We start from the raw sequence: 23,700 nt of genomic DNA on the forward strand, positions 1-23,700 counted from the left end.
ACATAGCATTCCAAACTTTAAGAGGCTGGATAAGTTTTATGTCTCAAAATCTGTGATATATGGGTTGAGCTCCTGTGAGAGAAAGGAAAATCATTAGATGTCAGAAATGAAGTAAGGATCAAAGGATGGAAATGAGGTGTGTTAACTAACGTAGCAGCTAATTGGGAAATTATCAGGCCTCATTCTGATCAGGAACTTGGATTTTAACGCCTACAAGAAAGGAGATAAAGCATCTAGCTTACATGATGGGAGTTGGAACTGAACCTCTGCTAAAGGTTAAACAATCCAAGGGTTATAATAGAAGGGAAAACAAGATGAATTCAGTCACACATCTACCACTGGTAGATAATAAAGAAACTTTTTTCTGCCATTTCTCTAGGAAGGAACCCAGAGTTTGCTCTAAGAAATCAAAATTCTGAGGGCTGGGATCGTTTCTCAGATGTGGCACTTACCTAGCACGTGTGAGGCACTGGGTTCGATTTCTTAGCACCACATATAAATAAACAAAATAAAGGTCCATTGACAACTAAAAAGTATTTTAAAAAAAAAAAAGAAATAAGAATTCTGAAACCTGTACTTTCTGCAGGTTTAAATATAAATTTATATTACTTCTTGGTGTAAGTTCCTACCTAAAAAGATCTCAGAGAAAGAAATATAAAAGCAACTAAGGTGCCGTATAGCCCAAATAAATAATTTAACAACATACTCAGTTGACAAGTCTGTGTGTACTAGGCCCTTAATACCCTAGTGGTCGGAATATAAAATGTAGACTGCTATAGAGGTAATTTGACACTGTCTAGTAAAATTAGGCATCTGTACATTGACTTTTGACCCAGAAGCTTCACTTGTAGGAATGTGTCCCAAAGATACATCTTCAAAAATGAATTACCTAGGGCTGGGGCTGTAGCTCACTGGCAGAGCACTTGCGTAGCATGCGTGAAGCATTGGGTTAGAGCCTCAGCACCACATAAAAATAAACAAATAAAATAAAGGTATTCTGTCCATCTACAACTACAAATTTTTTTAAATGAATGACCTATACACAAGATAATTTGTTGCTATAATATTTGTGTGTGTGGTATGTGTGTGTATTTTATTTGGTTAAGTTTTTGGTGTTTGTTTTGTTACTGGGGATTGAAACCAGGGGAACTTTACTACTAAGCTACATCCTCAGTCCTCTTTTTATTTTAAGATGGAGTCTCACCTAGTTGCTGAGGATTTCACTATGTTGCTGAGGCTTGCTGGTCTTGAACTTGTAATCCTCCTGCCTGACCTCTCAAATTGCTGGGATTACAGGTGGGCACCACCATGCCAGTTCTATTGCTATAATATTTGAGGGTTTTTTTGTTTATCTATTTTTAGTTACATATGAACTCAGTGCCTTTATTTGGATTTATGTGGTGCTAGGATTGAACCCAGTGCCTCACACTTGCAAAGTAAGTGCTCTACCACTGAGCTACAACTCCAGCCTGCTATAATATTTGTAATAACAGATTAGAAATAACCCAGATTCCCAAAGGTGGGATATTAGTTGTCAATTATAGTATATATTCAACAGAGTAGAGTAATGGGCAACTATAGAAAGAAATGAGAAAGATCTCTGTTGATGTGAAGAGACTTCCCAAATACACCATTTAATGAAGAACCAAAGTACAGAATATTTAATATGCAACATTTTATGTAAGAAAGAGGGTAATGTGCATAAATGTGTGCCAGAGTATGTGTATCTGCTTATAATTCTAAGAAGAAACAATTGAAGAATAAATTGAAACTTACACAAAAAAGTTGCCTACAAAAAAGAGGAGACTGGATAGAGAAGATAGGGATAGAAGCAAGTCTTCTCTGAATGTACCTAGTTATATAGTTTTCATTCTAAAATGAAATGAATCTATCACATAATGAAAAATAAAATTGATCAGAAAATGGGGAAAAGCAATCCTTGAAATTTGAAATCAAACTGAAACAAGTCTAATTATATATTAAATTGTTGGCATAACCACATAGAACAAAGAATTAGTTCAGCTAACCTTCTTTTTTTTTTTTTTTTTTTAAGAGAGAGAGAATATTTATTTTTTTTAGTTTTCGGCAGACACAACATCTTTGTTTGTATGTGGTGCTGAGGATCGAACCCGGGCTGCACGCATGCCAGAGGAGCGCGCTACCTCTTGAGCCACATCCCCAGCCCTCAGCTAAACTTTCAATGCGGATTTTTCTCAGTATATCCTCAGTAGGATAAACTCCAAAGAGAAGAAAAATAATGCAAAGAAATTTTAAAGTTTATTCTATAGACATGTTGATAGTAACTGTATTGGTGTTGATATTTGAAAAGCATTATATTGACAAACAAATGGGAAGTCATTATGTTGCTATTGTTGGGAATCATGTTTTTTTGGCATAAGGAAAAAAGATATAAAATCAAAAGTTAAATTAGATTTAGAGTTATAATCTTAAATCTGAATTTAAAGGCCAGTCCAATGGCACATGCCTATAATCCCAACTGCTTGGGAAGCTAAGGCGGGAGGATCACAAATTCAAGGCCAGCCTAAGTAACTTAGTGAGAAATGTCTAAAAATAAAATTTAAGAAAAGGACTGAGATGTAGCTTAGTGACAGAGCACTTGCTAGCATGTTGAAGGTCCTGAGTTTTTTCATCCCTAGAGCTCAAAAGAAAAAAAAAGAGAAAGAAAAGAAAAAAAATATGAGGAGCGGGGGTTGTGGCTCAGCAGTAGAGCGCTTGCCTAGCACGTGCGTGAGGCCCTGGGTTAAATCCTCAGCACCACATAAAAATAAATAAATAAAAGGATATTGTGGCCAACAACTACAAAATAAATATTTAAAAAAATATATGAATTTTAAATAACTGTTATTTCATAATTTCTCTTTCTTAAAAACAAAAATAAACCAACAAAAAGCCAATTTCCTAGATTTTACTGAAGTAGCCTACCTGTAAAGATAACCCAGCAGCAGTAGCACCCCAGCATATATATAATGGTGTCCCACTATCATCATCTGTTATGCTACTATAAGAAAACACTGAGGCTGGGGCTGTAGCTCTGTGATAGAGCACTTGCCTAGTTCGATCCTCAGCCCCACATAAAAATAAATAAATAAAATAAAGGTATAAAAATATAATAACATTTTGAAAAGTACATGTAGATTTGTCAAATAATCAATATCCAGTATTCAATTAAAAACTTAGTTGGCAAGTTAACAAATCTCAAAAGAGAATTAATGAACTAGAAGGTAATGCTACAAAAATTACCCAAAATGCAGTGCAGAGATAAAATGGGATAGAAAATATAAAGAGAGAAATTAGGAGACAAGGAAAATAGGCTGAGAAGGCACAACATTCATCTCATAGGAGTTTTCAGAAAAATCATAGAGAAAATTTTGAAGGGCAATATTGCAAAATTGGAAAATAGCAAATGTTACAAATGGAAATTGCAAAAATATTTAGAGCAATAGTAAAATGCTATATCAAAAGTTGTGAGATGTTGGTACAGTGGTTCTTTAAGGAAAATTTAAATCCTTAAATTCATATTGAAAATTAGTGAGATAAGCATCCAGGTCAAGAAATTAGAAAAGGACAACTGCATGTGGTGCACTGAGTTCATATGTAACTAAAAACAGTGGTGCATGCCTGTAATCAGCGACTCAGCAAGCTAAGCCAGAAGGATCACAAGTTCAAGGCAGGATTTAGTAACTTAGCAAGGCCTTAAATAACTTAATGAGGCCCTGTTTCAAAATATAAAAGGGCTGGGGATGTGGCTCGTGGTTAAGCACCTCTGGTTTCAGCCCCCGATAACAACAACAACAACAAAATTTAGAAAAGGAACACAGGAATGTCATAGTAAATCACTCCAGGAAAGAAAATTAAAAGCAAAATTAATGAGTCAGAAAACAAACTTTAGAGAAGATTATTGAAACTAAATGCTGATTCTTTTTTTTTTTTTTTTTTTTTTTTTTTTTTTAAATATTTATTTATTTATTTTTAGTTTTCGGCCGACACAACATTTTTGTTTGTATGTGGTGCTGAGGATTGAACCCGGGGCGCACGCATGCCAGGCGAGCGCGCTACCGCTTGAGCCACATCCCCAGCCCTAAATGCTGATTCTTGAGGAAGACTTACAAACTAGATAAGATTTAGATGTCAAATATAGTGGGACAAATTGTTCAAGGAAAAAAAAAAAAACCATAGCAGATGTAGGTGAACAGCATTTGGGAAAGAAAAAGGAGGCACATTTACAGCTACCAAAAAGACTTTTTAAATTAGAAGAAAATATGATGAAGACTTTTATGCCAATATGTAACTTTACAAACCTGAGTAGTCCTTGAAACCACAAATTAAATCAGTTTAATTCTTCCAACAAATACAAAGCCCAATTGTTTTTAGAGGCAAGTTCCACCAAATATCAAACAGCAAATAATAAGAAAAAATCTTGTGTACAACCATAGAAATGTAAAGTTGTGCTACAGTTGTGTACAATGAATCAAAATGTATTCTGCTGTCATATATGCAAATTAAAATAAATTAATTTTTTAAAAAATAGAGGTCCAGAATAATCTCAAAAAGAAAGAAAGAAAAAGTCTTTGGGGGCTGGGGATATCGGCTTAGTGGTAGAGCACTTGCCTCTCAATGTGTGAGACACTGGGTTTGATTCTAAGCACCACATTAAAATAAATTAATTAATTAATTAAAGGTATTGTGTTTATCTACAAGTAAAAATACTTTTTGAAACGTCTTTGGACTTAGGGTGTAGCTCAGTGGTAGAGCACTTGGTAACCAGTATGAGGCTTTGAGTTTCATCCCCAGCACTGAGAAGGGAAGGGAAGGGAGGAAGGAGGAAAAAGGAAAGGGGTAAAGAAAAGAAAAATGAGACATGAGTGGTAAGATATAGCTAGATGGTGAAGGGTCTTGATGTGGTGTTGTTCACTGTGAAGACTGGAAGGTCTGCTGCCAATGGATAGGTTTTTCTTTTTTAAAGCAGGAATAGTCAGGATTAAATTTTTTTTATTGGAAGATAGTAACTATGGCAGCAATGTATATAAACAATTTTAGACGTTCATCAATAATAATATGGCTGAAACAGTGTAATCAATTACTGGGGGAAAATTTGGAAGCAGAGTCAACAGGACTTTGTGATTTCATTTTTAACACAAGTTGCGAATAAAGGGTCAAGAATGATTCTGAGATTTTGGGCTGGGGATTTGGCTCAAGCGGTAGCGTGCTCGCCTGGCATGTGTGCGGCCCGGGTTCGATCCTCAGCACCACATACAAACAAAGATGTTGTGTCCACCGAAAACTAAAAAATAAATATTAAAATTCTCTCTCTTTCTCTCTCTCTCTCTTTAAAAAAAAATGATTCTGAGATTTTTAAAGTACCTAACTGGGTGAATAATGACTACATTCCTGGAGATAAGAAGTTCAGTGGAGAATTATACCTGGAATGATGAGAAGACTTAGAAAAGGAAGGGAGCTCACAGTGCTGTCCATGTAGTCATATATGCCATCCTCTGTGTTGCTTCATTATGAAGTTGTAATTCTGATAAGAAGCAAGATAAAGGAAATAGTAGGACAGTTTGGAAGAACAACTTACGATTCACCAGCAGCCCCTGTCATATTCTTTTTTTGGGGGGGGGATTGAATTCAGGGGCACTCAACCACTGAGCCAAATCTCCAGCCCTACTTTGTGTTTTCTTTAGAGACAGGGTCTCACTGAGTTGCTTAGCACCTCGCTTTTTGCTGAAGCTGGCTTTGAACTCATGATCCTTCTGCCTCAGCCTCCCGAGCAGCTGGGATTACAGGTGTGCACCACCGTGCCTGGAATCCTGTTATATTCTTTTTTTTTTTTTTTTTTAATAGTTGTAGATGGACAGCATACCTTTAATTTATTATTTTTTTAATGTGGTGCTGAGGATCAAACCCAGGGCCTCACACATGCTAGGCAAGTGCTCTGCCACTGAGCTACAGCCCCAACCCTTATATTCTTGTTTGTTAGAAGGATAATAATTTTAGCAGTGATTCAATCTGATGTCCCTTAAGGTCTCTACTGAAGGGTTAATAAATATTTTTTAGTCTGTTATAACTCTCATAGTTTTGCCAATAACAACAATATAAATCCAATTGAAATTCAGACTTTTCTTAAAACCCAGGTTTAGATAATAAACTTATCCTTTTTGTTGGCCTAAATTTTTTTCTACAAAATATAACTTTTGTAGCCCCTTGATTGGGCATTGACATTTTAGTCTTGGAAGAAAAGATTAACAGAATAAACAATAAACTACTTTTCCTCAGAGAGGATATGTAGGCCTGAATACATAGATACACACTTATAACTAAAGCCATTTATTTCATAAAGTTTATTCATTTTCCTTCCTTTCTTTTCTCCTTCCTGCCTCCCTTTCTTCCTTCTTTCCTTTCTTTTCTTGATGTCATTGGGACAAGGGGGTTTGAGCTATGTGCACATGGCATAGTTCAAAAGTGAAGACACTTGGACAGTCTTATCTTGAGAAGAGTGCAGTACAAGAGCAAAACTCAAGAGTAGAGTCATTTACATGATCTATGTAACATCTCATGCTGTGGGAGCTGTCAGACATTTAGTACTCAGCATCATGACTATGCAAGGAACAGACTTTGCACCAATTTCTGAATACTTAACCTAGGAACACAAAACTTTGATCATTGTCATGTCTTTTAGAAGGAAAAGTAAGTTCTTAAAGACTATTTGTATATTTGCTTACTTGGATCAAATAAGTAATCTTTGATCTTAGGTTTCTACTGGAATGGGTTTCTTCAGGCTTACATACTCATTCCTAAGAAGTACTTGAAATACTTTCTGGCTTGAAAATGGATTTGTGCATGCTTTATTGAATTTCTTTTTTAAGTTTTTTAACTTAATGCTAGATATCAGTATTAAAGATTGTCTCATGCTCTAAGAAAGTAACTAGCCAAGTATACATTCCTATTAAAATTATAATGGAAAGCTTTTGTAAGCAAATGAATGATATGCAGATGCTTTGCTCACTTTCTGGATTGAGCCTGTGTTGTTTCCTCTATCCTTCACTCCCTCTTCTAAAAGCTACTTTTCAGAAGACTCCATTTGTCATGTAATACCATGTGACAGAATAAAAATTCCCTACTTTTATTCAAAGTTGTCTTAGTCCAATTGGGCCACTATAACAAAATAAGTGAGTGAGTGATTTATAAACAATAGAAGTTTATTGCCCAAAATTCTGGAGACTGGGAAGTCCAAGATCAAAGGCCTCAGCCAATTTGGTGTCTGGAGAGGATCTGCCCTCTGCTTTGTTAATAGCACCTTCTTGCTTCATCCTCACATGCCAGAAGGTATGAACAAGCTCCTGCAGGCCTCTTTTATAAGGTTATTAATCTGTGACCTAATCATTTCCCAAAGACCCCCACTTCTTCTTACCACCACATTGAGGGATGCAAACATTCAGACCATAACAAAGGTCATGGGACCATTCCAGAAAAGAGAGATTAGATATTGCAGATAAGTTATTGATTTGTATTTTCTTTGTTACCATTGCATACTAGAGGAAGAACTGGTTTAAAAATAAACATTAAGGGTCTGGGATTGTGGCTCAGTGGTAGAGTGCTTGCCTCACACATGTGAGGCACTGGGTTTGATCCTCAGCACCACATAAAAATAAATAAAAACAAAATAAAGATATTGTGTCCATCTACAACTAAATATATATATATGTATGTATGTATATATATATATATATATATATATATATATATGTATGTATTAAATGAAAATAAAAAGCTCCTAAATGACCAACAATATGGGACTCATTAAACTTCCATTCAACTGAGTGCTCTGCAGCCATAAAAAAAATAGATTTTAAAATAATATTTAATGACATGAAAAAATAGTTATGATGAAGATTGATAAATAAAATTTATTGGGTGTTGATTTTATGCTAGGAATGAAATTTCCAAGTTGTTCTCATTTTAAAGGTAAGAAAACTCAGGCTCAGAGAATTTAAGTGATTTGCCCAAGCTAATAATAGGTACAGCCAGAATTCAAACCAAGCAGTTTGACTCTAAAGTATTTGCTTGCCCAGTCATCGTTATGTATCTCTGTAAACTTCTTCATGAAACTAAATCAAATTTTTGTAATGTTTCTAAAAAAAATTGTTAAAGAATAACCTAATTTTTTAAAGAATGTTACTTTTTTTTGGGGGGGGGGGGGTGTAGATGAACACAATACCTTTATTTTATTTATTTCTATGTGGTGCTGAGGAACGAACCCAGTGCCTCATACATGCTAGGCAGGTGATCTACCACTAAATAACCATAACCCTAAGATTACTAAATTTTGACCAAATAAAATTGGTGAAGGGACAACACGTCCTTATAGATATAAATATAAACTATAAAATACCATAATTTTAAAAAATATTTAAGTTATAGATGGACACAATATCTTTATTTTTTTAATGTGGTGCTGAGGATCAAACCCAGCCCCTCACACATATGAGGCAAGTACTCTACCACTGAGCCACAACGCAAGCCCCTAAAATACCATAATTTTTAAAGTAACATTGTAGAATAGAAATAGACCAGAAATAGAAAAATCAGAAGAACGTGTACCTTTTTATGTTCTCAGAGAAGAAACCAAATAGATATATGTAAATATTTATAGTGATTATCACAGATTAGAGGAATCACAGGTAATTTTTCTTTCTTTTTAACTTTATTTTTCAGATAATAGTAATTTTTAATACTTTAAAACTTCAAGTATTTATAATATTTTATTAGTGCAATATATATTAGAATTTCAACATATATTAGGGTTTAACTTTATGCACAGTGTACTCTGCATTTTTTGAATTGCATACTTGGTAAAATGATTTTCTAAAATGTTCAGTATATTATTCGTTTATTCAGGGCTTAAATTAACCAATCACATAGAATAACCAGTGCATTCCTCCTTTTTGGTAAACATGGAGAAATGGCAATGGGATATTAATCTTTTGATTTAAGATTGAGGAGAAAGATTTTAGAATATTTGATTTTCAAAACCTGAAGTATCACTTGATGATATAAAGAAAAGCTATTGAATTTTATATATGTAGTTTCTGTCTGATCATTGAACTCTATAGTAAGTTGGTGATAATTTTACAAATGATTCTTTTGAACTTTCTAGATGATTATATAAGTATTTCACTTAAAAATAATGATAAATTTTCCCCTGATATTTGTGGTTTATATGTTCTATAACATTCAAAAAATTGAATAGGTGTTTTAAAAGATGTATAGATTCTTATAATAGTAACATGGAAATATGTGTCCTATATATCATAAAGTAAAAAATAAAGTTAGAGTCCTATATATAGTAGAATCCAGTCTTTATTTCAAAATAAAAAGCACTGTATAAATAAATGCTTGATTTGGGTATGTTGCCTCTCAAAAAATTCCAGTACCAATTTGGGTACCTGTCTTCATTAGCTCAAGAAACCAAACAAAATGCCATAGATCAGGTAATTTACCCAATAGAAATTTATTTTCTCACAGTTCTGAAGGCTGGGAGGTCTTAAGATCAAGGTTTCTGTTGATTCAGTTCCTGATGAGAGCTCTATTCCTGGCTTGCAGAGGCCTCTTCCTCTCTGTTTCTTCACATGGCAAAAAACTAAGAAGAGATGGACCTCTCTATTGTTCTTATAGGGCCACTGTCATATTGGCTTACCCTATGACTTTTTTAACCTTAATAGCCTTTTAAAGACCTTATCTCCCCCAAACATGGTGGCCCAGATCATACTTAGCAAAACAATGTCTCAAAATCTGAAAAGAGTAGGGACATAGCTCAGCAGTAAAGCACCCCTGTGTTCAACACCTAGTATTCCCCCTTCCCCTAGAAAAAGATCCTATCTCTAGATGCAGTAACATTGAAGGTTAGAGCTTTAGTATATAAATTTGGAGGTTACACAATTCTGTCCATAACAGTGCCTAAACTCGTTCCAGTGATCTCAGAAATCCTGTTTAATTGATTTCATTGAAGATGGGGTTTATTTTATCCTTATGAAATTCTTAAGGTACTTATTGCTTTATAGTGTGTCATTAGGAGATTTGTCTAAATTTAACCTTATGAATCATTTCCTCAGACACAAAATCGAATGAAGCTAATGGCCGACAACTACGAAGACGACCACTTCAAGTCCTCCCATTCCAATCAAACAAATCATAAGCCCTCCCCAGACCAGGTAAGATTTCCCCTGAATATTTTATTTTTTTAAAAAAAAACACACCTTTTTTTTTGATGTATTTTGTACTAGTGTGCTGCAGTTTCTGAGGTACAAAGTAGAAAAAGAAAAGTAAGTATCTAATTCAGGTTTGAAAACTCCTTCACATTTTTTTTAAACACAGACTCAATTTCCACATAGGAAGTTGATGATTCTGAATTTTTTAAAAGCAGGTTCTTGAAAAATTTGAAAATGACAAGGAATCCTTGAATTGCACAGGGGAAAAAAGTCCTGCTTTTTTTTATTAAATAACAATGCCTTGTTAGAAAAACAAGACTCTCTTTGTAAGCTCAGTGAGGCACAACTTAGTGTATAGGTTACTTCTATTTAATTGCAGATTATGAAATCTCAGCTCATCACCCATTAAAAGTGAAAGTTTCTTCACTCCATTTCCTGGCAGTTCCCTCTAACATGTCATTCTCAAGGAAAATCGTTGCCTTCAATTTCACATCAATGCAGAAGAGACATTGATGTGCCTAAAGGAAGCCATATTCAATTCTAGTTTTTTAGAAGAAGGGAACTCTCCCAAAATCTTGAAAGTGATGGATGGGGGAGAGTGGTGAACAGATTACCTCATATCCCATAGCCAAAACTCGGATTTCAACGTCTCCATCACACCCAGTCTTAAAATGTATGGCTAAGGGGAAAAAAAATAATCAAGTAATTACATCCATATGACTAAAGAGTCACAAAAAACTCCCCTGCTAAACATCTCCATAAATGACAGCTACGGCACTGTCCTAAGAGAAGTAGCAGAAATACTGCAGATGAAAGTAGCAGTGATAGCCAAATTGCTATTATTTCTGAAATTCAGAAAGTATAGTCCTAATATGTTGACATGTACTAAGCCAATTGAAGCCCACCTTATGTTTTAGAGGGAAGTCTTTAATTAAAGCAAAATGGAGAATGGTCTGCTTGATGTCAGCAGTCCTTCCCTGCCAAGAAATCACTTTGCTTTCTCTGCCTGCTTCCTAATACCTAGAATTGTATTTATGCCAGCATATCTAAGATGCATGTTAGATCCTTCCCATGAAACAACAGAGAATTGGAGGGGTGGTTGGCACAGAGGTGAAAAAAGAAAAGGCATAACATAAAGGAAAGAAAAAAACAATCTCAGCTGGATAATATTACCAAGAGACAACATTTGAGAAAGGCAGGAAGACAGAACTGTAATGATAAAATAACTACTAATTTCAAGAGTTCAGAGGATTAGAATCTAAAATTTAAAAAAAAGAATTAAGAACTTCTTTTCTGCTACATTATGTCTTTGTCTTTGTTTTAATACTAACCAACTCTTTTTCATTCCCATGCTGCCCCGGGGCATTGTTCCCTTTGTCATCTCTCCCCATAGGATGAGGAGGAGGGTATATGGGCATAGCCAATCAGATGCTCTTAGTTCAGCCATTTTGTTCAGAACGGTGAGAAACAGCTTTCCTTAACTAAAGAAGTGATTTTTGTTTGTTTTCATTTTTTCTTTTTACACAATCATTCTCACATCTTGTTTCTGTATAATTTATGAAATCCTTTGGTATGCTTTCTGTTTTTTTCTATTTTACATGATTCCTGTGTGTATTGCTGTGGATTTGACATAGTGGGGTGGATTTTGTGTTGTTTTTTTTTTTTTCTATGTGTGTTAATAGTCACTTTTACAATTTCTTTCTATACATTTTTGGGAGAACTTCCAGGGCATATGACTAAATTTCTCTAGTAATGATTTTGTTAATAAATTACCTTCACAGTGTCCTGGTTAGGTTTATACTTAAATCAAACTGGCAATAGAAAATTGATCAAATAGCCTGGGTTTGAGATGTCTTTCTTATGATAATTAATTTTAAATACATAGTCCATTTTTTTTTAAGTGGATTGTGAACCACACTTTATTCCTTTTGCTTCTGCCTATAGAAGAGTACTCCGAATTCTCAGGGTCAGTACCTAGAACACACCCTCAGGCTTTGACATTGCTTTCAAACTTTCCCTAAAAATGAGGAGGAGCAAAGAAGTAAAGGAAGACTTTTTAGAAGTCAGTCTAAAGAATTATTTTCCCTCTTCATAGAACGCTGCTGTGTTCAACAGTTGCCAGGACACTGTCTAGATTCTCTTTTCTAGGCCAATTGGCTAGAAAATATGGCCCAGATGTGGTAGTATCACCCTTTGATCTGATGCCCTTGAGGTTTGACTAAGGAAATCCTTTTCTTAGAAAAGTAATAATTATGATTAATAACTTCACACATATTGGTGGCCTTGCACTCCCTGAATTCACTGCTGATGCTAATTGATGATCTCACTGTTTTGAAGTCAGTTCTCCCTGAAATGTCTGTGTCTTGATGTTAAACTGCTTAAAATGCTATGGTTTTATGTAGCCCTTTTAACTATTGAACACAGCGAAAGAGGATGGAGAGGTAAGTTGTGGAAATGGGCCATAAACTCTGAGATGGGCAGCTTTCCAAACAGCTTTATCCTGTGGGTGCAAATGAAGGTGAAATACACAGTATCGACCAAGAAGCTCTTTGGGTACAAGTACTACCTGCCAGAGAAAATTAAAACTAAGACAATCAGTGTTCTGGTTGTCTTTTTCTGCCACCCTACAGGAATACATATTTGACATCATCAGCCATAAAGGAGCCATACAATGTAGCTTACTTGTTTCTCAGGAATGAACATGGTTCTGCCTTGTCCATTTGGAGGAATATGGGAGTTTCTTGGCCTGTCTCAGAAGGAAGCTCCTCCCCCACATACATAAACAGGTTGATATTTTTCTTGCATTCGCTTTTTCTAGTGAATCAGAAGAAACATGTTAATGTTCTGAGAAAGAAGATCCATTAGATAACTTTCCTTGGAGATTGAAAAGTGAACAAACCATCACATTTGTTTGGAACATTTGTTCCAAAAAGTGTCTATTTTACTTTTTCTTTTACCAGAATAGAATAACTCCTAGCAAGAGTTCAGATGCTCTTGATTTTACTTTTTCTAATTATTGTATTATTGAGCTTACTGAATGAAACTGTTACTGCCATTGGTTTAACACAGTGCAATTGCCGTTAGTTGGTCATAGCTGGAATTCCCATGATCTAGTCTTTCAAACTTTCTAAAATATGCTACAAAAATCATTATGTGATAACAATTTTACTTAAGTAATGCATGAGTAACCCCTAAAACACTGCAGAGTTTTGACTTGGTATCCAATTTCATTCTCTTGTTTCTGCTAATTCTACAGAGAACAGATTTTCTCACCTTAATTTCAAATTTGCAATTGATGATTCTTGTGTCAAACTTAAGACCTTAAAGTTTTGCAACTAAAACATTTTTGCAGTACACGAATTACTTGCAAAGTATGAGTCTTACCAAAGATAACTAATACTCATATGGGAAAGAGAATCATAGAATTACAGAGCTGAAAGGGGTTTTGCAGTGAGGCCATTTCATGGAAGGTAGTGTAGCTAGGGTAAGGGTTCAGAGTGTAGGCTTTGGAACAGAATGCCCAGGTTCAAATCCTTACATCCCCACCTATTATGTATGACTTTGGACAAGGCATGCACCCTTTCTGTACTTTGATTTCTCATCTTTAAGGTGGTAGTGGTTTTAAGAAGTAGATGAGTTGTGAGAGAAATGTCTCTGCTACCAAACTGCACAGCTTTGAATCTAGACTCCTTCACCTACCCAATGGCCTTGGGAAAGTGACCTAAACTCTCTAAACTCCAGTTTCTTTATCTACAAAAATGATATTTTTAGTACCTGGCACAGAGGGTTGCTAGATAAATTCCTAGCTTAATGTAAATGCTTTGAACAGTATTTACCCAACAAGTTCAGTATGTCTGTTACTATTTTTATTGTTGCTGTTGTCATCAACATTAGCTCTATCTAGAGGAAATGTAAGTTTTTAGTAAATGTTAGTTGTTGTTGTTGTTGTTATTATTATTATTATTATATCTAGTCCAGCGCCCTCATTTTATAAGTAAGAATGAAAAATAGATTTGAAAGTTGTGACTCAAGGTCCCCAGCCATTTCTGCGGTCTGGAAAGGGACTAGTGGCTGCCAATAAAAGAAAGAGTAGGGCTGGGGCTGTAACTTAGTGTAGAGCACTTACCTAGCATGCATGAGGCACTGGGTTCAATCCCCAGCACCACATAAAAATAAACAAATAAAATAAAGGCATTCTGTCCATCCACAACTACAATTAAAAAAAAATAGCAAAGAAATATCAGCAATTATATCTCTGTTTCATCACCAAAAGTTTGATCTTCTATATGTTGAGATTTTTTTCCCCTTGGAAAAACACCTTGAAATTTGTAAAGAAATTCCCTATAGGGGCTGGGGATGTGGCTCAAGCGGTAGCGTGCTCGCCTGGTATGTGTGCGGCCCGGGTTCGATCCTCAGCACCACATACACACAAAGATGTTGTGTCTGCCGAAAATTAAACAATAAAAATAAATAAAAATTAAAAAAAAAAAGAAATTCCCTATAAAGTGGTACACACCTGCATAAAAGATATTTAGTCAGTGACATTGTCTTTAAAATAATTAACTGTCAAGAAACCCTCCTAAGATGCTCAGACCAAGGATTACCTCCACTTAAAAAGAATGATATAGCCTCTTCTCTGCCCTCAGCCTAAGAAAAATCCATGTGAAATGCAGTCAGCTTTCTCTCATGGTTCCTTCTGCTCTTTTCAGACATTCCTCTTAGGTATTCACTAAGTAGAATTTCAGCAGGATTTAATAATCATTTAACAACCTAATTACATTAGGTCTAATGTAATCTAAACCCAGAAATCTGTTTAACTGATTTACTGAGGAGTTATTATGTAGCTGACTTAATTTAGGCTTATTACATCTATCATAGATGGAGTTATTTAAACAATAAACATTTATTTCTGGAGGTTGGAAGTCTGAGATTAGGATGCCATCACCATTGAGTTCTTAGTGAGGCCCTGGTTTTTTATTTTTTTGCTGGTGGTGCTGGGGATTGAACCCAGGGCCTTGTGCATGCTAGCTAGGCAAGCATTCTACCAACTGATCTATATCCCCAGCCCCCAAGGGCCTGCTTTTAGCTTTGCAGATGGCAAGCTTCTCATTGGTGGGGAAAGGAAGCAGATTCTTTCATATTTCTTCATACAAGGGCATTAATTCCATAATGAAGACTCCACCTTCATGGTATACTTACCTCACAAAGCCCCATCTCTGGACACACATTAGAGATTAGGATTTCCACATACACATTTGGGAGGGCACAAACATTCAGCCCATAGCAGTAACATTATTGCTTATTCCTAGAATCTCAAGCAGTGGTGCAAATCTGGCCTTAGCTAACCCAACAGGGAGCTTCAGAGCATAGATTTTCTGTCTAACTTAGCTTACGCACACTACACTCTTATCTCTTTAATTAATGCTTTCTTCTTTCTACTTTCTTCTTCCTTTACTATGGAATGTAAGCACTGTAAAGATAGGAACTTGTCTTGTTTCATTTTAGTTTTTGTACTGAGTATTGAATCCATGGCCTAATACATTTATGCTAAGCACATACTCTACCACTGAGCTACCCCCCAGCCAAGATAGGGTCTTTTATGTTTACTTTCGTATTCCTGGTATCTGGAACAATGCATAGTTTTAATAGGCCTTCAGATTAAAACATATTTATATGCAATTTGAATAGTATGTGTACATATATATGTAGATATAATTAACTTCCAAATTCATGAAATCCAGAGTAGAAAAAGTAGTTTACATCGAAACCAAGAGAATAAAATTGACAATGAACTTTAAAGTCAGCATTACTAGTACAAGAAAGGGAAATGTAGAAAGGGGAGATAGGAAAAGTATCTAGAAACAAAAGAACTTAGATAAACTTAAAGGAAGATCATAATGAAGTCCAGAATCTGGCTCCTATCATTTCATGCTAAGTAAAATGGAGTGAGGATAATTTAGAAATCTTTTTCATTTGTTAACTGAATGTATTTTCGGTAGGAATTTTTATTCTAGTAACCTGTGGTTCACATAACATGTAGGAGTCAGAAGGGGAACCAGTCAGCTAAAACAGGTGTGTTTCTTTTCATTCATTTCATGATTAGCCCTCACTCATACTTCTACCTTACTATAGGGTACCCAAAATTCAAATAGACAAAATATACACTTGAGGGGTTCACATGAACAGCTACAAATTGAGTTTTATTAGTAGTTGGCTTCCCTTAGACCTTGTCTGAGTCACTGTCCTCTCAGCTGATTGCTTCCTGGGCTTGTTCTCATGCTTTGGGGTCCTTCTCAGGATGCAGGTGTTGGACCTAGTTCCAAATCACCAATGATTCTTCATTTGTAAAATCAGGATAATACATAAGCCTCATAGGACTGATTGATGATCAAATGAGGTAATAGAAAGTGCTTAAAACAGTGCCTTTGTGTAGCATGGTTGTTCCTTCAAAGTTAGCTAGTAAATTCCTTTAACATGAAGACACAGGCTGACTGTTCTGGGTGCAATGTAGGGCAAATCATAGCCAGAAAGAATAGAGGAGGAGTGCTGCTCAACTCAGGGCAGCCAGGAAGCAGAGAGAGAGAGAAGACACCAGGGACAAAATAGAAACCCGAAAGCTCCTGCCCAGGGACCTACTTTCTCTAACCACATCCTACCTTCCTGCTGTTACCACCAATACAGTAGTATTTTCAGATCATTAATCCACCAAATGGCTGGATCCATTGATTATATTACAGCTCTCATAATCTAATCACCTCACCTGGGAACTTTCCTGCATCATCTGTCACAAGAGTTTTTTGTGGGGGCATCTCATATCTAAACCATAACATTGGCCACTTCTAGCATGATACCTACTCCTTTTTCTCCCTCCTTCCCTCTCTACTTTCTTTTTTTTGTTGTTCCATATATATATATATATATATATATATTTTTTTTTTTTTTTTTTTTTTTGTACCTGGGATTGAACTCAAGGGCACTCAACCACTCTTAGTGCCTCACCATTGTTGAGGCTGGCTTTGAACTCATAATCATCCTGCCTCAGCCTCCGGAGCCACTGGGATTATAGGTGTGAACCACTGTGCCCGCCTTTTTGGCTCTTTAAATAGGAGGATAGAGTGAGAGCTTTTTAGTCTTCAGCTCTGGATTCAGATTATCCTTGTACCACCTTATTTCCCTTTAATAGCTTGTCCTGGCTTCTGTCCTCCAAATTGTCTCAAACTAGTTTTTTTTCTTTGTCCTAGAAACCTGCTTTCAGCCTATCAGGATTCTCAGAATTCCCTCACCCCCACCCCCCAATAAAAATAAAATCCTCATGTCTTTCTGTTTTTCCTGCTTTCCAGAGGGTTCTTCTCCCTTTACTCCTAATCCTTTCATCCTGGGTTCTCATTAGCTGTCTCAAAATTCTGTCCTCCGTTGTTACTGTGACTAAGCTTCCTCCCACTCTCTGCACTCCATCTTCAGTAAGTCGCTCAGTAGTCCCTTCCTTCTTAGTGGATACTGTTTCTTACCTTTATTAGTGTACACTGGAACACATAAACAGTTTGGATGTGCTCCCCAACCCCTATTCCAAGCAGCTTAAACTTGTGTCGAAATCAAAAACAACTTTTGGAAAAGGAATTTTTTGACAAGGACTTTAGGGAATTGAAACTAAATGATGGGTAATACTGAGAGTTGCTGTTTAAAGAATCCTGCTATGTGCCAAATTGTAAGTGTATGGATATATCATAAGCATATTCTTATTCAGTCAGTACAACAATCCCAGGAGATAGACACCATTCTCAGTATTTTACTAGTTAGGAAATTAAGCTACAGAGAACTTGGCTAACTTACCCAAGTTCATATAGCCAGTAAGTAGTAGTAGAAGCCAGATTTGAACCTAGATGTTATCTGATTAAGCCAAAGCTTGATCCACCTCTAACAAGGAAACCTAACCAGAAGCATTGTTTAAAGAAGTTGTAATGCCTTTATGCTTATAGTAATTATAGGAGGAAGGAGAATAAATGATAACATTTAGGACATGCTGCCCAAAAATATTGCATCTTGGCATTTGAGAAAACAGCAGCAACAGGAAGGTCTATCTGACCTTCCCCTGCACTTCTCCCCTGAACCATGCCATAAAAGAACTCTCTGACCTTCTAAAGTAGGTCATAAAACCTTCATTCTAGGGGTACTTACCTGGAGGAAAGTAATATCCTTTTATCTTGAATGACAGAGGCACACAGGGAAAAACAAACAGACCTCACTGAGCCCCTTCCCCCATTTTATCACTCAAGGGTCACTTTCTTCCAATCAAGTTTCTCCACCACAGAACTGTCTTCATCAGACATCATAACAATATACAAAGTTCCCTGTTTGGTGGTGGGGGTGAGATGTCTTTCTGAAGGCTCCTTGTGTCATGTAAAATTTATATTAAATAAATTTGAATGCTTTACTCTTACTAATCTGCCTTTTGTTATATGGGTTTCAGCCAGGAACTTAAAAATAGATATCTCTTCTCCCCTAAGAATATTTCCATAAGAATATCCAATTTAAAACTAAGGAAGTAGAGCTGTGGCCCACACTAAAATCCCAACAATGGAGAATCACAAATTTGAGGCCAGCCCAGGTCAAAATTAAATTTTAAAAATGAAGGGGATGCTGGGGATATTGCTCAATGGTAGAGTGTGTGCCTAGCATGTGAGAGACCTTGGGTTCAATCCCTAGCACTGAAAAAAAAAAAAAATTAATGAAGAGTATCGGTAAGAAACTCCTTAAAATCCTACTGAGTAAAATATGTTTCTGATAATATATTTTAGGCTTAGTAAACTACAAATGCACTTGCCTCAAATAATTATAATCCCTGGATGCATTTTATTCAGGACACAAAGTACTTTTAAAAAACTTAAATTACAGAGGAAATAAGTTGTTAATGGATATAGAGTTTCAATGCTGCAAGATGAAAATATTCTGGGGTATGATGTTACAACAGTGTGAGTATACTTAGCACTACTGAATCTTAGTTAGAAGTGGTTAAGATGGGAAATTCTATTACATGTATCTTACTACAATGAAAATGTTTTAATTAAAAAACGAGAAGTAATGCTAATTATCTGGCAAAATATATTGAAAATATTCACTGAATAATTTGAAACACTTTTCTCAGTAAAGAAATGTTTACCTCTACCAAGTGAATAGTTCAAGATTTTTCAAGGTTTCAAAATGGATAAAACTGCCATTCACCTTTTTTTCTTTCTTTTTTTTTTTTTTTTTAATTTTTATTGTGGGTTGTTCAAAACATTACAAATTTCTTGACATATCATATTCCACACTTTGATTCAAGTGGGTTATGAACTCCCACCTTCACCCCATACACAGATTGCAGATTCACATCAGTTACACATCCACTGATTTACATATTGCCATACTAGTGTCTGTTGTGCTCCGCTGCCTTTCCCATCCTCCACCCTCCCCCCTCCCCACCTCTCCCCTCCCCTCCCCTCCTCTCTCTCTACCCCCTCCACTGTATAACCCTGAGGGTCTCCTTCCATTACCGTGCAATTTCCCTTCTCTCTCCCTTTCCCTCCCACCTCTCATCCCTGTTAAATGTTAATCTTCTTCTCCTGCTCTTCGTCCCTACTCTGTTCTTAGTTACTTTCCTTATATCAAAGAAGACATTTGGCATTTGTTTTTTAGGGATTGGCTAGCTTCACTTAGCATAATCTGCTCTAATGCCATCCATTTCCCTGTAAATTCTATGATTTTGTCATTTTTTAATGCAGAGTAATACTCCATTGTGTATAAATGCCACATTTTTTTTATCCATTCGTCTATTGAAGGGCATCTAGGTTGGTTCCACAGTCTTGCTATTGTGAACTGTGCTGCTATGAACATCGATGTAGCAGTGTCCCTGTAGCATGCTCTTTTTAGGTCTTTAGGGAATAGACCGAGAAGGGGAATAGCTGGGTCAAATGGTGGCTCCATTCCCAGCTTTCCAAGAAATCTCCATACTGCTTTCCAAATTGGCTGCACCAATCTGCAGTCCCACCAGCAATGTACAAGTGTACCCTTTTCCCCACATCCTCGCCAGCACTTGTTGTTGTTTGACTTCCTAATGGCTGCCAATCTTACTGGAGTGAGATGGTATCTTAGGGTGGTTTTGATTTGCATTTCTCTGACAGCTAGAGATGTTGAGCATTTTTTCATGTACTTGTTGATTGACTGTATGTCCTCCTCTGAGAAGTGTCTGTTCAGGTCCTTGGCCCATTTGTTGATTGGGTTGTTTGTTCTCTTATTGTCTAATTTTTTGAGTTCTTTGTATACTCTGGATATTAGGGCTCTATCTGAAGTGTGAGGAGTAAAAATTTGTTCCCAGGATGTAGGCTCCCTATTTACCTCTCTTATTGTTTCTTTTGCTGAGAAAAAACTTTTTAGTTTGAGTAAGTCCCATTTGTTGATTCTAGTTATTAACTTTTGTGCTATGGGTGTCCTATTGAGGAATTTGGAGCCCGACCCCACCGACTGTAGATCGTAGCCAACTTTTTCTTCTATCAGATGGCGCGTCTCTGATTTGATATCAAGCTCCTTGATCCATTTTGAATTCACTTTTGTGCATGGCGAGAGAAAGGGATTCAGTTTCATTTTGTTGCATATGGATTTCCAGTTTTCCCAGCACCATTTGTTGAAGATGCTATCCTTCCTCCATTGCATGCTTTTAGCCCCTTTATCAAATATAAGATAGTTGTAGTTTTGTGGATTGGTTTCTGTGTCCTCTATTCTGTACCATTGGTCCACCCGCCTGTTTTGGTACCAGTACCATGCTGTTTTTGTTACTATTGCTCTGTAGTATAGTTTGAAGTCTGGTATCGCTATACCGCCTGATTCACACTTCCTGCTTAGAGTTGTTTTTGCTATTCTGGGTCTTTTGTTTTTCCATATGAATTTCATGATTGCTTTCTCTATTTCTACAAGAAATGCCGTTGGGATTTTGATTGGCATTGCATTAAACCTATAGAGAACTTTTGGTAATATCGCCATTTTGATGATGTTAGTTCTGCCTATCCATGAACAGGGTATATTTTTCCATCTTCTAAGATCTTCTTCTATTTCTCTCTTTAGGGTTCTGTAGTTTTCATTGTATAAGTCTTTCACCTCTTTTGTTAGGTTGATTCCCAAGTATTTTATTTTTTTTGAAGATATTTTGAATGGAGTGGTTGTCCTCATTTCCATTTCAGAGGATTTGTCGCTGATATACAGGAATGCCTTTGATTTATGCGTGTTGATCTTAAATCCTGCCACTTTGCTGAATTCATTTATTAGCTCCAATAGTTTCTTTGTAGAGCCTTTTGGGTCTGCTAGATATAGAATCATATCATCTGCAAATAGTGATAATTTAATTTCTTCTTTTCCTATTTTGATGCCTTTAATTTCTTTCGTCTGTCTAATTGCTCTGGCCAGTGTTTCGAGAACTATGTTGAAGAGAAGTGGAGAGAGAGGGCATCCCTGTCTTGTTCCAGATTTTAGAGGGAATGCCTTCAGTTTTTCTCCATTCAGAATGATGCTAGCCTGAGGCTTAGCATAGATTGCTTTTACAATATTGAGGTATGTTCCTGTTATCCCTAGTTTTTCTAGAGTTTTGAACATAAAGGGATGCTGTACTTTGTCGAATGCTTTTTCCGCATCTATCGAGATGATCATATGGTTCTTATTTTTAAGTCTATTGATGTGGTGAATAACATTTATTGATTTCCGTATATTGAACCAGCCTTGCATCCCAGGGATGAATCCTACTTGATCATGGTGTACAATTTTTTTGATATGTTTTTGTATCCGATTCGCCAGAATTTTATTGAGGATTTTTGCATCTAGGTTCATTAGAGATATTGGTCTGTAGTTTTCTTTCTTTGAAGTGTCTTTGTCTGGTTTAGGTATCAGGGTGATGTTGGCCTCATAGAATGAATTTGGAAGTTCTCCCTCCTTTTCTATTTCCTGAAGTAGCTTGAAAAGTATTGGTATTAGTTCTTCTTTATAGGTTTTGTAAAATTCTGCTGTATACCCATCCGGTCCTGGGCTTTTCTTAGTTGGTAGTCTTTTTATGGTTTCTTCTATTTCCTCAATTGATATTGGTCTGTTTAGGTTTTCTATATCCTCCTGACTCAATCTGGGCAGATCATATGACTTAAGAAATTTATCTATGCCTTCACTATCTTCTAATTTATTGGAGTATAAGGATTCAAAATAGTTTTTGATTATCTTCTGTATTTCTGAAGTGTCTGTTGTGATATTGCCTTTTTCATCCCGTATGCTAGTAATTTGAGTTCTCTCTCTTCTTCTCTTCGCTAGCATCGCTAAGGGTCTGTCGATTTTGTTTATTTTTTCAAAGAACCAACTTTTAGTTTTGTCAATTTTTTCAATTGTTTCTTTTGTTTCAATTTCATTAATTTCAGCTCTGATTTTAATTATTTCTTGCCTTCTACTTCTTTTGCTGTTGTTTTGCTCTTCTTTTTCAAGGATTTTGAGATGAAGTATGAGATCATTTATTTGTTGGTTTTTCCTTTTTTTTAAGTAACAGAAATAAACAAATATGGCTGGAAGAACAACCCATATCTCAATAATAACCCTAAATGTTAATGGCTTAAACTCACCAATTAAGAGACACAGGCTAGTAGAATGGATCACAAAACAAGACCCAACAATATGCTGCCTACAGGAGACGCATTTGATAGGAAAAGACATACATAGGCTGAAGGTGAAAGGTTGGGAAAAATCATATCACTCATATGGACTTCGGAAACAAGCAGGCGTGTCCATACTCATATCAAATAAAATAGATTTCAAGCCAAAGTTAATCAAAAGAGATAAAGAGGGACACTACATACTGCTTAAGGGAACCATACACCAACAAGACATAACAATCATAAATATTTATGCCCCAAACAATGGTGCAGCTATGTTCGTCAAACAAACTCTTCTCAAGTTCAAGAGTCTAATAGACCACCACACCATAATCATGGGAGACTTCAACACACCTCTCTCGCCACTGGACAGATCTTCCAAACAAAAGTTGAATAAGGAAACTATAGAACTCAATAACACTATTAATAACCTAGACCTAATTGACATATATAGAGTATACCACCCAACATCAAGCAGTTACACTTTTTTCTCAGCAGCACATGGATCCTTCTCAAAAATAGATCATATATTATGTCACAGGGCAACTCTTAGACAATATAAAGGAGTAGAGATAATACCATGCATCTTATCTGATCATAATGGAATGAAACTGAAAATCAACGATAAAAGAAGGAAGGAAAAAGCATACATCACTTGGAGAATGAACAATAGGTTACTGAATGATCAATGGGTTATAGAAGACATCAAGGAGGAAATTAAAAAATTCTTAGAGATAAATGAAAACACAGACACAACATATCGGAATCTATGGGACACATTGAAAGCAGTTCTAAGAGGAAAATTCATTGCTTGGAGTTCATTC

General features: G+C 36.0%; 1 protein-coding gene across 21 annotated transcripts in view; it reads left to right on the forward strand.

Annotated features, from left to right (window-relative positions):
- The window catches only part of Erc1 (ELKS/RAB6-interacting/CAST family member 1), a 564,692-nt gene that overhangs the window by 468,911 nt on the left and 72,081 nt on the right, over positions 1–23,700 (forward strand). For 13 of the 21 annotated variants that reach the window (XM_058584138.1, XM_058584139.1, XM_058584137.1 and 10 more), the window contains one exon: positions 10,131–10,229. In XM_058584138.1, the coding sequence (XP_058440121.1) occupies positions 10,131–10,229 (99 nt within the window). Of the gene's footprint in view, positions 1–10,130; positions 10,230–11,619; positions 11,687–23,700 lie in introns of all 21 variants that reach the window. The other 8 variants (XR_009228273.1, XM_058584146.1, XM_058584149.1 and 5 more) reach the window with 1 other exon arrangement.

Source organism: Marmota monax, unplaced genomic scaffold (genome assembly GCF_021218885.2).
Source record: "Marmota monax isolate L192 unplaced genomic scaffold, Marmota_monax_Labrador192_F-V1.1 WCK01_AAM20220418_F8-fsc00163, whole genome shotgun sequence".
In the NCBI taxonomy this organism is placed as follows: domain Eukaryota; kingdom Metazoa; phylum Chordata; class Mammalia; order Rodentia; family Sciuridae; genus Marmota; species Marmota monax.